This window comes from Amblyomma americanum, chromosome 4, assembly GCF_052857255.1.
Source record: "Amblyomma americanum isolate KBUSLIRL-KWMA chromosome 4, ASM5285725v1, whole genome shotgun sequence".
NCBI lineage: Eukaryota > Metazoa > Arthropoda > Arachnida > Ixodida > Ixodidae > Amblyomma > Amblyomma americanum.
In genome coordinates this window covers 119,366,160-119,382,185 of record NC_135500.1, presented here as the reverse complement: position 1 = coordinate 119,382,185, position 16,026 = coordinate 119,366,160, and the positions used below count along the sequence as shown (strand labels likewise).

General features: G+C 44.7%; 2 protein-coding genes across 3 annotated transcripts in view; one reads left to right on the top strand and one right to left on the bottom strand.

Annotated features, from left to right (window-relative positions):
- LOC144128284 (ran GTPase-activating protein 1-like) overlaps window positions 1-4,284 on the top strand; it is a 35,334-nt gene extending 31,050 nt beyond the window's left edge. Inside the window, exons 13-14 of the mRNA XM_077661578.1 lie at window positions 1,290-1,420; window positions 4,041-4,284. Coding sequence (XP_077517704.1) covers window positions 1,290-1,420; window positions 4,041-4,122 — 213 coding nt within the window. The 3' untranslated portion in view covers window positions 4,123-4,284. The remainder of the gene's footprint in view (window positions 1-1,289; window positions 1,421-4,040) is intronic.
- On the bottom strand, window positions 3,897-15,978 carry LOC144128286 (uncharacterized). 2 transcript variants are annotated; one of them, XM_077661580.1, is made up of 6 exons: window positions 15,511-15,648; window positions 15,241-15,433; window positions 12,200-12,620; window positions 8,255-8,663; window positions 4,279-4,443; window positions 3,897-4,186 (listed from the first exon to the last, which is right to left on the bottom strand). In XM_077661580.1, the coding sequence occupies exons 3-6, from the start codon at window positions 12,473-12,475 to the stop codon at window positions 4,161-4,163; spliced, it is 876 nt and encodes a 291-aa protein (XP_077517706.1). In that variant the 5' UTR covers window positions 12,476-12,620; window positions 15,241-15,433; window positions 15,511-15,648; the 3' UTR covers window positions 3,897-4,160. The 2 variants fall into 2 exon arrangements, with proteins under 2 accessions (XP_077517706.1, XP_077517705.1); XM_077661579.1 differs by having other exon boundaries at window positions 15,241-15,978.
- Window positions 15,979-16,026: the final 48 nt, after the last annotated feature.

The window sequence follows — 16,026 nt, the reverse complement described above, 5'->3', positions numbered from 1 at the left end:
CTCTTGCAAAGGGTATGAGGTGCAACAAAAATGTACTAGGAAAACAAAGGCTTTGTCTTAAGAATGCAGTGTATGCTTACCCTCCATACAAGCTGACAGGACTGTGCATTCCAGCCACTGCAAAGCAAAAGGCCATTAAAAATTGCCCAGAATGACATGAAATTGAGCTCATGCAGACTAAAAAAAGCATTGTTTGCCACACTCTACCTAGAGGTTGCACCTAATTTTTGGTTGCGTGTTTTCTTCTCTGTAACGATTAGTATATGCATGGATTACAATGTTGTATTTACCTACAACCACTAAATAATTCATAATTTAATTTTTCTCTCATGCTGTTTCGGTTTCAAAGTCGAACAGCGGCTGTGATGTCAAAGTTACGTGTAAGCCACGCGAAGCATGAAAAAGCTGCGATAGGATCGCTGCTTCATCGTTTGAATTCACTACAATGGTAAATCCATCCTGACCGAATAGCTGGGATGACAACGAATGAAGGAGCAGCGGTTATATTAAATTTCGGCATGCCTCACATGACCTAAACACAGCTTTGACACCGCACAGTGATTGTTGAGGGAAAAATTAGGTTATAAGTTATTAAGTGGTCGTAGGCAAATACCGCATGGTGATTCATGCTTATGCTTCACTGCAAAGAAAACATTCTGCCAAAAAGAGGTGCCTATACTCCTTAAAGGGACTTGGAAATTATATTTATACCGAGTTTAGTAAAGCAGGCGAGTGAAAGGTGTTCCATCACTAATCATCTCACCGCAATAATTTTTTAGCTAGCTTCAGCAACGCTGAAAATATCAACAATTAAAAATGACATTCCTCCTCTGCCGCCGTCATCTCTGGTATGTACAAAAAAATAAACAAAACAGGTTGGTACTGGACCCTGACCTTGAAAACATCAAGCATTAGGGTTCCTTTGGGGGGAAAAAAAAGTCCGGGAACCCCTGCGTCAAGCACTACTAATGTGCTAACCAAAACTGCAAATTCTTAGTTCTTTCCGCTTAGTACTATTGTCTCGTGCAGTCTGCAGAATACTTCTTTAATGGATCGTAGTCCCCTGCGTATATTGCTCGGGACCTCTGCACACCCACTTACTCATCCCAAGTTGAATGTGGTGCTTGTCATTAGTAAAAACGAGCTTCCACATGACATGGTTACTATTGTGCATGTGAAGCAAGTTCTTCGTCCCAGTCTTTTCTGTGACTGGCCATAGAAACTAGCCAGTCATAGCTGCTTACATCTGCACTGATTTCTTGCTGCACTTTGCATTGATTCTGTCGCAGGCTGAGAAGGACCATAAGGTGAACTGGTCACAAGCAACCAGGGAAGGTGCCATGGTCATTCTGGCAGACTTGGTTCCCAAGGAGTACTTCCTCACTTCTACCAGGGAAGCCCTGCAGGCGTTTCTCTCCAAGTATGTAATTAACTGCGGCCGCAGGTTGCATCTTGTTGTTCGTGCCACCGTTACTTATTAGACATAGCGTTGCACTAAAAGCAGTGAAGGGGCTATGCAGAAAACCATCTGTTGTTGCCATGCACCGGCCAATGGCGTTTCTGCGGAGAAACTGAAAAAACCCTCAGTTCCTCAACTAAACTTACACTGCAACACCGGAGGACAATGGTGGTGTGGGATTGTGCCCCACAAGAGAGGAAGAAATGGGCTTGGGCAGGGCATGTAATGTGAAGGCAAGATAGCCGCTGGCCCTTAAGGGTAACGGAGTGGATTCCAAGAGAAGGCAAGCGTAGCAGGGGGCAGCAGAAGGTTATATGGGCGTGCGAAATTAGGAAGTTTGCGGGCATGAGGTGTGCGCGGCTGGCAAAGGACAGGGTTAATTGAAGAGACATGGGAGAGGCCTTTGCCTTGCAGTTGGTGTAGTCAGGCTGATGGTGATGATGATGATGGTTTGCCATATTGATGCTAAGTGCGGCCTTGACTGTACACCTTTTGTTGAGTTCCTTGTTGTGGCTGTGCTAATGCCTCACCCTATGGGTAAGGTTTTCGTGCCTTGAAACTTGGCAAAGTTTGCTCATATTTCTTGTATATACCAGATGTTTCAAGGAAGACTTCAAATAATTTTCAAAAATAGGCTTTTAGAGGTAAAAATATGGCTTTTGCGGCATAGTATTACCAGTGTTGGTGGACACTGGAAACCCGGCGAATCGTCTTAACTAGTAATGTGGTTTACAAATTTCTAATAATTAACTTTTCAACTATCACAGTTAGGCAACCAGTTGCAATTAGAGATTTAGCTGTATCAGCTTTTAGAATTTCGAAAAGATGATTATCTTCGGCGCTGTGCCTCAACAAAATTTAGCAATTTCGACCAGTTATGTGCACTGGAAAGGTTGGTTTGCCTGCATGCTTTTCGAAAGCACACGTCTTTTGGCAAAATGCAGCCAAAATTTGTAAGGCCACAACACCGAGAGTAATAGTGTGTTGAAATTTCTAAAAACTGATCTGGCTGTTCCTCATGACAGGCTACAAATTTCAAATTGCTGCCAGTTGCCTAGCTATGATAGTTAAAAACTTTAGAAACTAGTTAACCAGCTCACTAGTTAAGACGATTCACCAGTTTTTCTGGTGTCTGCCAGCACTGGTAATACCATGTTGCAAAAGCCATATTTTTACCTCAAAAAGCCTATTTTTTAAAATTGCTAGTCTTCCCTGAAGCACCTGGTATATTCCTCACCATTATACTCTCTAACTTCCTTGCAGCACTGTGAAAGCTACAGACATCCTCGGCCAATCAGGAGAGTGGATCAAACATGTTTCTGCTTGCAGACCATGCAGATATTGTTGGAAAAGAGAAATGAAGGAGCATTAGGCAGGTTTAGTGCTAAATGCAAGCATTTTGTGGGATGCTATGCTGCTTGTCACATCCGCACTTTTAGTTCAGCGTATGCAAACGGAGACTGAACAGTAACTTCAGCCTATACTTTGTTTCATACATCAGATGCGACGCTGTCAAAGCTAGCGCTCTTGATTGCGCTGCCTGCATCCACGACCAAAAAGTAGTGCGCTCCTTGTGGTGAGCGAAACATAGTAAATCCTCTGCTTGCAGACTTACTGCACGACACATTTGTCATCAGCTTGATTAAATGCATTCATATTGCTGACGACACGCTGTCACTTTCTCGTGCCTTAGACTACTCGACCACAGAACAAGCGCGGAATAACACGCCTTCCTTTATTTTCCCGTGCGGACTACTACCGTACCTTTCGCAGCATTGCACCTGATGTATGAAACGAAGTATAGTGGTGCCATCTGGTTTTTAAAACAAACCATTTTTATTAACAAACCAACATTCTCCTTCAGGCCTAGGAGTGGCAGAATCATCGCTGGAAATAAAAAGTAAAGCAAATTTATCGCCCATGGATTTTGCTGTAGGTGAGATGAGACAGATCAAAAGCTCAATGCCCGATTTGTCATCAGTGAACGTACTGCAAAAACCCAGTAACAACGATGAATTCATTCCGAAGTGCAGAGACCTGCTTCGATGTGCACCGCCATGTTGGAAAAGTTATATGTATTAGCATGTGTGAGGGTTGCACAAGCTAAACTAGAGAAATAGCTTGCGTAACACAAGCGTACATTAATGCTTGTTTGAAATAGCGTTTGGTGCACGCATACTTCAAAAGACATTATCCTATATGCCCAGTTGACACTGGCACTACGTTTTGCAACTTTGGCAGTGCTGCAAGGAATTACCAAGATGGATTATAGGTGTTGCCAGTACATGTGCTTTCGTTGGTGCTCTTTGTTTGTTTTTTTTAACATCATCAAGTTGTTTGCTCAAGCTTGCACTGCTGTGGTGTTCCTTTTTGTATACTTGTGGTCGGCGTGAAGTAGCAAGAGTCAAGGCATATGAAATCAAATAATCCGCAGCAATTCTCTTTGGCTACGAGCTTTATTGCATGCGATATAAAACAGCTGCCGACGTCGACTGTGTCTTCTACATACAAAATATATATGCATTATATATATTTTAAAAAAAATGCATTGACAGCTGTTGGCTGTTTCTCGCTCTTGCAGGCCTCAGCAGCTCAGCACCTGCACGTCAGGATCAGCAGCCAAGGCAAGGCATCGGCTGATGCAAGTATTGTATCAGGCGTGATTCACAAGCCTGGATCAGTGCAGGAGGACGTGTTGCCATCAGACCCTGCTCAGCTTCACTCCCGCTACACACCAAAAAAAAACAAAGTGACAGGGTGCATCAGTCATCATGCTGGGACACTGTGGGAGAGAAGGCATTAAAGCTGCATGTTTTTACCCTCATCATTGCTGTAGCAGTCGGTGCAGTGAAGCTTTGTGTTGCGGACACGGACGTCAGTGCCACACAGTCCGTTGCCCAAGGGTGCCTGGCACACGCAGCACCGGAAACAGGCCAGGTGGTACAGCAGCTGAAGGCTCTCTATGACCATGGCGGCACCATGACCTGCAGAAATGAAGGAAGAGGATGGTCCACTTTAAGGGCAGGTGCACACAACAGTACCGTGCTTTTATGTGGCACCTGTGCTTTCTACCTTGAGCACAAACGCATCAGCTGCTATTTCCATTACCTTACATTACTGAATGTAACTGCCTTCCTCCACATGCTCTCTGATCTGCTCAGTTTCATCTAATGAAAATTTTTTGAAAATTTTGGACACTACCTTAATGTAAGCATGAAAGAAGTCTGGTTTGTGCTAGTTTATGCGGAGTTTCAATTCTGCATGCAAGTCTGTGTATTTGTGTATGCTTGCACATCTGCGGTTCATGTTGCATGTTTCAATAGTGGAAGCTAGGAATTTATCCGAACGTTATGACCCTACAGTGGGGGTTTTTAACGAGGAGTACGAAGTACACGACCGATAAATAAGGTGCTGGGGGAATGTTTTCATGTCACGATTTAATAAACTGTGCTAACAGTTAGCTAAAGCAGGGACTTCAGCGCTGTACAGTCAAAGTGAAATCTGTTGAGGTTAGGATGCTCGTGAGTGTCCAATAAAGGTCCATGGCCATGTACCGCATCCTCGCTTGAGTTTGTGGCGCCTGCACGGTTTGCTATAACTGATCCTCGCATCTAGAAATCTTTGTTCTAAGACTCATTGCCATAGCCTTAACGTGCATCATAATACTGACATCGCCTCGGCTTGTACTAAATGATTGCTTGTTATAAATGGGCTGCTACTATAAGTAGTCTTGACTGTATTGCTATAATGTACGGTGCCTCCTGGAAAGAGAAGCAGAACAGCAGGAAGGCACCGTACAACAAATTATGCACGGCCATCCCCATTTTGCTCACTGCTCCACCTGTGCTTACCACACTAAAGTGAATGCACACATGGATGATTGCATTCTGCTATTATACTGCCATATCCCTGTTCATCAGCCTGACATGTATCGAGGCTCTCTTGGCCTCGTGCCCTGCTCACAGCAGAGTCCACAAAAACAAAGCACATGCACAATGTGGCCAACATGGCCACATGAGTATTGCAAACACTACAATGTTTCCATCGTAGCTGGCTGTAACCAGTTAAGTTATACATCGTGCAAGTTTGGCTAGTGTGCCAAGATTCGGAGGCCATAGTCGCCCTTCGAGATGAGACAATCTTGCGACTTCAGCGGCACACACACTGAACAATTCAGGTTTTGCTAGGAAGCAGCAACAGGCAGCTTCCCTATGCTTTTCCACTTGTTATAGTTTCACTGATCGCAGTCTTGTTGCAGTGGGCTTTTCTTTATTTTGCTTTAGGACCTCACCTCGTGTCTTGCAAAATGTGCTAGCTTTTCACCACTTCACAGTTCTTCATTCAGCTTAATTTTTGCAAGCATACATTACCAAGATAAGCTTCAAATAGTGACCAACATTGTGCAGATGTCAAGACCATGAGACCCTCAAAGGCCTGTTGAGGTGAATCCACACAAAGGACCACGTTACAGTTTTAATCTCTGGAGCATGCCTAGGAGTGCTAGTTTTCTACAGCTGCGCAGTTCTCATCAGGTCATTTTTCATAGAATTTTGTCAGCAGCCAGATTCTATTCATGTTGCTTTTGGGACATCAGCAGAATGATGGGAATGTGATTAATTAAATCATCTGAATTCTCTTGAAAGCTAGCATCTGGCAAGGAACGAAGTTCTGCTGATGCCTTGACATGCTTGCTCCGCCATCCGCTTGAGCAAATTGTGCGGCATGCATGGTGCCTCTGGCGACCATACGTTCGGTCTCTTCTATAGAAAGAGTCATAATAGTGCGTGGCATGTTTCGAAAAATCGAAAGCAATATTAATCATACAGAACAGTGCTGTGCATCTTTATCGCCGCAAATTTTTAAGTTTTCCCGCCTCAACCACTAGCTCGTTTGTGCTAAAACTGCGCACAGAGTTTGCATATTGCAGAAACTTTTGTGTCGAAAGTTGACGGTACCTCGTTCGGCCGTGCATGACACAAGCTCAGAATCGTCTATGCCGAGATCCAGGAACCGAAGGTCGCCAGCGCCATGTGCAGAGGCGCAGACAATTACGGGCATGATTACAGGATTGCATCATGTGCTGCCGAGCTAGGTAAGTACCTCTGTCAAACTTGGGAGAAAAATTTACCACAACACGTAAGCTCCGTGCACAGTTTTACCGCAGCCAGCAGTTGAAGCAGGACAATTTTTAAATGTCTTTACGATAAGGATGCACGACACAGTACAAACCTGCAATAGTAAACTCTCACAGTAAAAATACGGGTATAGTAAAGTGAAACTACGGTAACAACTGGCCTTCCATAGACGACTGTACATCTTATTTCATTTATAGTGAGGACATCTTTAAAAAAAAAAGTTTATAGCAAAGAGCGTTTTGCCATGGCAACATGCTTCCCGCAGAATGATGGCATCGCGGCACCCGTGCAGTCTTGGGACATCTCGGAGCAACAGACAGCAGCGGCATAATCGCAACGCCAAGAAATATAGAGCATAAAATGGCGCTGTTTGAGGTGGGTCCACCACCAGACTCGTGAGCTACGAGGAGAAACCAACTTTTTGAAGACCTTGGGGGAGGGGGTGTGTTGAGGCAAAGTGCGTGGCACACACTAGAAAAAAAAAAGGGCTGGCCATGGACGCGGAAAAAAGGCGGCAGGGGCCGTTGAGAACGGGAGGGCAGTAAAAAAGTGCTCGGAGCACTAGGCAGTGCGAAGCACGAAGCGGAGGCACAGCAGTACTGCGAGTATGGCCTTGTCACGCTTTATTGTGTAGCGCGCGTTTTTTAATTATTGGCTCTTAAATGGCACTGAGACCGCGGAGGATGACGCTGCAGTCTTGCAAAGCTTCAGTTTTCGCATGGGCTCAACCTCCCCCTCGCATTACATTCGTGGCCGCGTTATATGCGTGCAAATATGGTCCTTCTACAAGACAGACTAAATCAAAAACTTCATAACATATACTGAAAACAAATCATTTGTGCATAATGAGGTGGTTATAGTGGAAATAAAGGCAAATCTATGCATTTCTCTTCTAAACCAACACATGTGTTTAGTAAGTAGCCAAGTTACCAGACAGCATTCTTATGGAGCCATGCCATCACTAACAACCGATATTGTATAGATTTTTGCTCGTCCGAGCAACTTTTCTATAAAGGGACAGTGGAAAAAATATTTTTAGTTTCAAATAACGGCCAGCATCCATTCTGGGGCTTTGTCTCATGGGTAACAATTTGGTGCAAAAAAAAAAAAGAAAAAAATGTCCACTAGTGAGACATGCAGGGCAACGCACGTTGTCTTGTGTGTCTCACTTGTGAACATTTTTTATCGTTACCCAACGGAACGAAGCACCAACTAGCCCAGCAAAAAGTTTTGCTTCCTCTCCATGGTAAGTCTATCCACGAACAAAAGAGCAGCACATGGGTGTAAAACTTTTGTAAGGCTATGTATGACCTGCATGTGAGTACAGTAAACACAGCAGGAACTAGATTGTGTACAGAGGCAAGTCATCATCGAAGAGACCATTCAGTCACCTTGAGACCACTGTGGTGAACAAGCACCATTCAACTTAAGAGAACACTAACCACTACCTGATGTTGAATGCAACGGCCAATTTGATGATTTTTGATTTTGATGAAGGCACCTTTGGTGTATGCAAGCCATGTTTCAAAAATAGGCACATAGTTATCTTGTATGCTATGTTCCCTGCAGAATTTTATGCATTCTCTGTTCTGAATTTGCGGAATGAACCAGTCCTTTGTATAGATAACCCTGTTTGAAAAGCACACTACTATAAACTTGCCTAGGGGCTGGCTGCAGTGCGAGCAAAGCTTGCGACCACTGACAGACAAAGTGGCCTCGGTAGCGGCACCAGCCTGTCTGCCCGAGTCCTGCCCTCCGGGGTCGCCACCAGGCGAAAGCTCCCTTCTCCTGGGCTCCGTCATTGGCTTGGGAGGCACGGGCGGTTTGGGACCTTTCAAAGCTGGACGGATGGCAGCAGTCGTGTGGACTGTCTTTGTGCTCGGGGGAGGTACGAACTCTTCTCGTGTGCTGTACTCGGACAGCAGCTCGGTGCTGGTTGTCAGCGTCGGTTCTCGTTCTTGTTCTCTCCTGTGGTGCTCCTCGTCTGGGAAAAGCTGCTTGGCATCCTGCACTCTCTGGAATGCACGTTCGGACGCCTTCCTCCGCCGGCTCTTCCACTCGTCAAGGTTCTGCAAAGTGTACCACCATAAACAGATGATAGTGCTCAGGCATTAACAAGGTGACGAAATAAATAAGGAAAAGAGAATAATTGGGTGTATCTGGGCACACAAAACAAGGAGCAAAGGGCATGTTTCATTCGCTCCAGTGGACAGAAACGCAGTAAAACGTATAGCACAAGAAAGACAGCACCATACAGTGTCTACACACGTGCAAGCTTTGTCTGCAGCCACGCTAGCATCACCACTATATTTAAAGCTGATGAGTACAACATTGTACCATGATAACTGGCTTTCAGCCATAAATGCCATATGCTGCTTATGAAAGGTTTAACTTCCCAAAAACACCCGCAATTTGTTTCTTTCATCATCTGCCACAAATCCGAAACGAAAACTTCGATAACTCTTGAATCTAACTTTTATGGCATATTCGCATAGCATATATCTGTGGTAAAGCATCATATTTGCTGATGCCATGAAAGCACTTATTTCTCTCAAAAAGCCTGTGAGTTTATGCAATAGAAAAAACAAGCTAACAATCGAAACAATGAATGTGTCCATTACGGCGTCTGGGACAAGTCTCTAGACCAGGTGTACCACAAACGAAGCCGATTACCTCTACTAGTATCTCGCGGCTGCAGACCACACTTGTGGTGGTGAAAATCAAAATTTTGTTCTTTCACCTCCGGAAGCGTTGTCTCCAGCCGGCAGTTTAATAATAGAGCTATGGACTTCGGATACAGAATGCGCAGTCCAGAGACTTTTGTCCCCGACTGTACATCCACTGTAAATGTGGTAAACAACTTTCTACAACACACTGAACTGCAGTATGTACATCCAAAATTGCTGATGGCGAAATTAGCAGCACACTCGGCAAAACCGAATGATTTATTCATAGGGTTTGCATGTATTTGCAGCCATCGCCATGTAGTTTCATGATGAAAAATATCGCAAAGGGAACACTATGGACGGACAGGACGATGCAGATAGCGCTTGTCCGCATCGTCCTGCCCGTGCTTACTGTTTCCTTTGCGCTATTTTTCATCATGAACTTACACTTGCCCAAATTTTAGTATTGCACAATACATTTAACAGACGTAACAGCAACAGCTCAAGAAAACACTTATTCACTCCATAGGCAACTGCACAGCATTTAGGAGCAAGACCCACAAGACCCACCCAACCCACATAAGCAAGTTCTGAAACTGGCAACATGAAGTACGACAGAGTGAAAATTTGAAGCTCCATTACTCCGACTATAGAAACAGATGATGCTTAATGCAAACTTCAGAACGGTGAGGGCTAGTTGGCAACTGACATGAGGTTATATAGCACGAAACAAAGAAGGAACAAGACACGAGTACTCATTTCTTGTTTTTGCGCTCTGGAACATCATGCAAACTTCATTTAAGTCAACCTTTTTTATAGCCCCCTTCCCTCCAGTTTGTTCAAGTGGTGTTTCACTGTACACAACATACGTCTAGCTTATATTTCTTTTGCATCATGTGCAAAAAAAGGGATTTTAAATCGCTTGTTTATGCACCAGTGTCTGCTACAACCATCTAAGCTACAATAGCCCTGATAATTGCAAGCACTGATGAGTATTTTGTTGGGTGAAAAGGGCCCCTTGCATAGCATTTGCAAACATATACCGGGGCACAAGACACAGGGAAATTAGCCCAAGACAAGAATGTGGAACTTCTTCGAGTAGCAAATGGCTGTGGCTTGCCAGAAACATTCATACAACTGTCACATATGGGCAAACATTGTAATTCCTTGTAAGCATACATTACACCCATTTCCATCGGCCCCATTTTCAGCAAGCACGGTAAGGTATGGCCTGCCACTTTGGAGCCAGACCAGTGCTAAGTAACGACTGCACGGGAGCGGTTCTACTTTTAGGGGGGCTGCCATGACTGCCAATGTCTTGAAAACCGACAGAGCTGTAATGATTTCAGCAATACATATTTCCAGAACTGAACACCAGGAACTAATCGCAAATCTCGACACACAGCAGAGAAAAGGAAATTGCACAGGCCGTTCGGTCTTGGAACGCTGGAGATGTAGTGCTGCCCTTTCCACCTGTTTCTATAAAACCTTAACTTGTGCACCACATATTTTAACGCCAGGAATTCATGCTTGCATAAGTTTAACAGAACATGGAAGTCATAAAAAAGGTTATCTTCTTGGCAAATTAAACTCGCAGGTATGGAATGAGGGGTGTGTTGTAAACCTCCCAGCAACTCTCGCACTCAACATCAGGCTGGGGTTCAAGGCAGCGATAAGAATAAACTTTTTTATAGCTTCTATGCACCGAAAACTTCTTAAGTCACCTGTGCATTCCAGCAGAGGAGCGTGCGACAAAAGTGAATGGTGCGACGTCAGCGCACACTAACGTCACTTCACAAGTACTAAACATGCATGCGGTCCCTGTACTGAGCTTTCTTGAAGCTCAGCCTGCTATGCAGAGGTCTATGTAACCACAGTCCATTTTTCCCTGGAGACATGCACGAGCCTACACCTGTGGCTAACTGTGGCTAGAAGTTTCTAGCTTCTATGAAACACTTGTGAGCATATCTGTCCTGCCGTATGAAGGACCTGGTCAATGGGCACCTTCCAAATTCAGACAGCTCCTAATCGACCATCTCAACGACAAATAATTTTTTCCTGCACCCTATGCCAGCTTCCAAGCCCTGCTAACTGACCATCCTGTGCTACTTCCAAAGTTGCAATTTGTTTTTGTTTATATTCTGCTACACTCTGTCATGACGTGATTATTTGAATTTGTTACTTCTGTCTTTTTTCGTCTTGTTCTACTTTTTTTTCTATTCTACATTTTCTATATTTTTCTGTATTTTTATATTCCTTCTATATTATATTCATTCTATTTATATTCATGTATGACGGCTGAACACCCCTGTACCACCACCCCCTTATGTAATGTCCCTGACGGGACCCTTAAGGGTTAGTAAATGATGATGATGATGATGATCTGCACTGAGGCAAGGAGCAGTGGCCATAAGAAAGGAAAGGCACAATACTCACAGCGGACACCTAAACTGCACTGTGGGGAAAAGTATGGATAAGTGGTGAAAGCAGCAAGAGATTGTTGTAGAGAGCTCCAGCGGCCCTGTGCTCAGCAGCTGAACAGTATAGACAATGAACCACTGCTTGCTGAAGGTACACAGAGGCGACTAAAGCCAGCAAAAATGGAACGAATAATTTCATTGCCTGCTGCTGCTACTGCTGCTGTTTCACGGTGGCAGTGATAAGGGTTGCTGTTCCCCTCAACAAAGAGAGACTGCAATTCATGACTGGTTCCCCTCAAAAGATGATAGGACATCAATGCTGGTATTTCCAAAACTAAACCGTACTGTGCTATACGGTATTAGAGGATTAAAGTCCAAAAGCAGCCCATAGGCTTTGAGAAGCAGAGTAGTGGAGGGCTCCGGATTTATTTCGACCACTTGGGATTTTTTAACATGCACTGACATCACACAGCTAAGCTGTATTAAAGGATGAAAATATTAAAACCAAGCAGCACTTGCCGTCTGCCACTGTTCCTCCTGCTCGTCGACCTTGGCGTGCTGCTGCTGCTTCCGAACCTTGCTTTCGTGGGCCTGGAGTTGCTCACGGGCCTTGAGCCCCAGGGGCGCCTGTCCAGTCTTAATGAAGCGAAGAGGGTCAGAGGCACTGGGTGCAGGCGTAGCCCGAACAATGGGCACAGTGCGCACGGGTGCGGTCTGGATGCTGGATGGCGCCCAACGCTGCTGCTCCATGTAGGTTTTGTCCAATGCAGCTGAGTAACGGTAGCCACCTGCCATAGCAGCTGACACCCATGCCCGCGGCGTCAACAACCAGTGCCAGCCCTGGCACGGAGGATGATAATGCGCCTTGGGTTCAGGCTGTAGGGACTTGGCATGCGTTGGAGTCTTTGAAATGGTACTCTCGCTTCTTGGAAGTAACGCACTGAAAGTGATGCAAACGTGGTTTGAAAATCTGAACGTCAGCAATGCATGCACAAGGGCACATGGTGAGACTGTTGGGCTCCCAGCCTATCAGAGGTCTGTAGTAAGCAAACACTAGGCCAAAAGCAAATCATTTATTGAAGACCTAAAAGTGACTAGTACAGTAGGCATTGATGTACTGATTCAAATGTATAGTTCACATCAAAAATTTTTTTTTTTTGTGGAAAACAGTATTTCACTTGCTCACTAAAATATTTTCCATTATGACAGCAAAATGAATCACATGCTTTGCTGAAAGGCACGAGCCACGAAGTACCAAAGAAATCCAAGTTAATAATGTCAGTTAACTGTACATTTTTTTTCTCTTGCATCAAAAATGCTACATCTTTCCATTTGACAATGAAGGTGATGACCTCTCTCTTGCAAAAAATATGCATTAAGGGAAAAATGGTGCTAAGAAAGAAGTTCACAGGACACACACTGGCTTATATTTAAGTTCGAAAACATATATGGAAGGAGTAGCAGAAAACTAAAAAGAAATAAAACTGCAGAGTCACCATTATCAATCTAGACATAAAAGTTTACAAGCTTTATTTTTTAGCATGTCAGCTCATTGCAATGCATGGGGATAATAAGCCGCTGTTCTCTAATACTCTCATCTCTATTGGGTACAAGCACAAATTAACACACTAAATTTTAAAGTCTCTCAAAATTGTAAAACAAAGAAAACGATCAGCCATCTGTCTGCTGCCTTACATCTTGCGAATTCAAATGCCTCCACTGATTATAATGATCATACCGAGGTTCTTTTTGTGCAAGGTTTTTTACTGTTCCTTCCTTACACATTTTTGGATTTGAATAAAAGTTCTTTCAGTTGCAAGTCAGAGCATGTTCGGTGAACATCTTTTCCTTGTGTTTTGTGTTCCCTTAGCACTGTGCCTTCGAAAACACAAATGGACATCGACTAGCTTATCCTTGCAAACTATTTGTCTGTTATACTGAGCTGTTCCATAAAGAGAGAATTGGCAATGCAATGGATTCTCCTGTAATTCAGATTTCTTTCCAAGAATGCATGCCAAAACTCCTCACAAGCTGTGGTGAATATTTAAAATCCTGGCTCCAATGTTTCCATATTGCTACAAAACCTGCATTGCCAATGTATTCCCTGTTCAAAAGAGTGCACACTCGCCCTACCATTCTGCTAAGGCACCTTTGATTACGTGAACACTAGCCTATGTACTAGACGGGAACCAACACATCTTGCACAATACTCATAACTCTCGCAATATCCTTCCAGAACCCAGTAACGAAACATTTGTCCAATATATGGGACATCGAAATCGGTGGCATGGCAGCCACAGAAGGAGGTTCAGTGCTTTAAAAAGCTCTTTCTTGGCTTTTTTTACAACCTGTGTTACAAGTTGTGTTCAAGAGCTCTCAAAAAGTGGGAGTGAGTGTATGCACATTTTTACTTATCTCGGCACCTACCAGTGCGACGAAAGCTATAATTTTTCTCTGTGCTTCAGAAACTTCATAGTTTTCTCCATAAGGACATCCCCAAGCACAAAGCCGAAAGTTCAAAATACACCATATTATATTTTAATCATGTTTGGGGACCAAAATCAACATATCCTAAACATTTGAAAATAAAAATTATGAGACACAATGTACACCCCAGGTCTCAGAAGGGTATTGGCAAGTTTATCGTAGTCTGCATCTATGAAGTGTGACCAAACACTGCAAACAGATGTGTGAAGCTGCTTACTGCGCCTTTTTAACACCTACACTGCGTGTCTAGCTGCAAGGCAGTCTGTCTGGTCGAACTGGAGTTACGTGCTGTGCGCAGCCAATGCTTGCAAATAGGATATATGGCTTCGTGCAAAAAGGGCCGTTAAAGTGCATTTCAAGGCAGCGCACGATTTATAACCTTTTAAAGCGTTGCGGCAGAGCGAAAACTTTTTCCCGACCGGCATCGAGCAGCAGAATCGCGCATCTCCTTTCGGCTTGGAATTGTGGTGGTGGATGCCAAGTTCCTGACTTCGCATGTAGGTTAATTGGCAGTGTTAATCGCGCCATTTCGAATGCGTGTGAAGTAGACAATCCGGTTTGTTACAATGATAGAACGCGGAAGTGAACGCACGGTTCTCATAGGCGCTCGTTTATTTGGTTGAATGCACACCAACGAGATCTCGTCGAAGTTTCTACCAGCGGCTCAAGACGCAGAAACTGTTCTCTCACAGTTGCATTATTGTTTCGCGCAGCAGCCAAAACTACTAGGGACGGTAAAAGCAGATGCTACGCAGCGGAAACACGGAAGTTATCACGCCGGTTTGTCGAACTCGAGAACATGCGGCACGCACTTCCTCACAACCGTCCCTTTCGCCAGCTTGTAGTACAATGCCGCAACAAACAGAACGCATGCGACATCCAGGAACTTGTGTATTTTTGCGCAACATACGCGCCACAATGCGAAAACTGTTGCAGCGCGTATACACCAGAATGACAGCATGACCCTCTTCTCTGTAGCTGTCGTTTCGAACAGAAGCTCGGTCGAAGAAAACGAAGATGCTGAAACGATTTCGAAGTTCTTGGCGTAGCGAGTACTTCCTGAGCGCACTCACCTTCAGAAGCTCCTCACACGCAGCCAGCCGCTTGGCGCAGAGACCGTGTTGTGGTCGCGTTTGTGTGGGTCATCTACCCTTCCGACACCCGATATAGGCACACCACCAAGCACTGCCTCCTTTTCCGTCACTATATTGTTCTTGGCGAGTAGTCACCGAGTTCCAACAAGCGTTGCGCGCCCGGTTGTATCCACTGCGGGAAAACATCGAGAGTAGCACTCATCCTATCAAAGAATCGCGATTGGGCCCATTCGCCGACTTCTTCCGTACAATTTTATTGTGTTCCGCGTCCAAAACCGGCCCACCCTCCTCCACTCTCGTCCGGCGCATTATGGGAGGCCTCGGGGCACCCTGCTGCCCCGCTCAACTGCGCCGTGCTCTTGCTTCCGTCGACGCACCGGTTTCATCTTTTTTATTTGTTTACTACCATGGCACTCACGTAACTACGGCTTATCGGGACCTGACAGCGCGCCGCCGAAGTGAAACGATTAGCCCCGCGATGTCAAACGCGAGGAAAGTAGGCGAAGGAGTGGCCGGCATTCGGTGCTCCTCAAATTTCTTTTTGTCGTTGGCTGAAACGGCTAATGAAGCAGTAATCATGATCCGTTGCTTCGGCAAACAAATATGAACCGCAGCAAAAAGAATAAACAACTTCCTGCACGCGCAGCGATCGGCCTGATTTGACTAAACCGCAAGAAATAATACGCTTGAGACTGGCAGATCAAAACAAAACAAAACACGCGGGCAAGTAATATAAAACAGTGCACGCGAAACCATGGCAACGCA

Bases quoted from the DNA above. Each gene is read 5' to 3' on its own strand.
- LOC144128286 (XM_077661579.1), bottom strand. From the start codon at position 12,475: ATGGCAGGTGGCTACCGTTACTCAGCTGCATTGGACAAAACCTACATG. The intron at 4,444-8,254 runs GCAAGTTTATAG...TCATTTCTGCAG, and splicing joins GCACTGCAGCCAGCCCCTAG to GTCATGGTGCCGCCATGGTC. The intron at 4,187-4,278 runs GTAAAAACATGC...TTTGGTGTGTAG, and splicing joins CTGCTACAGCAATGATGAGG to CGGGAGTGAAGCTGAGCAGG.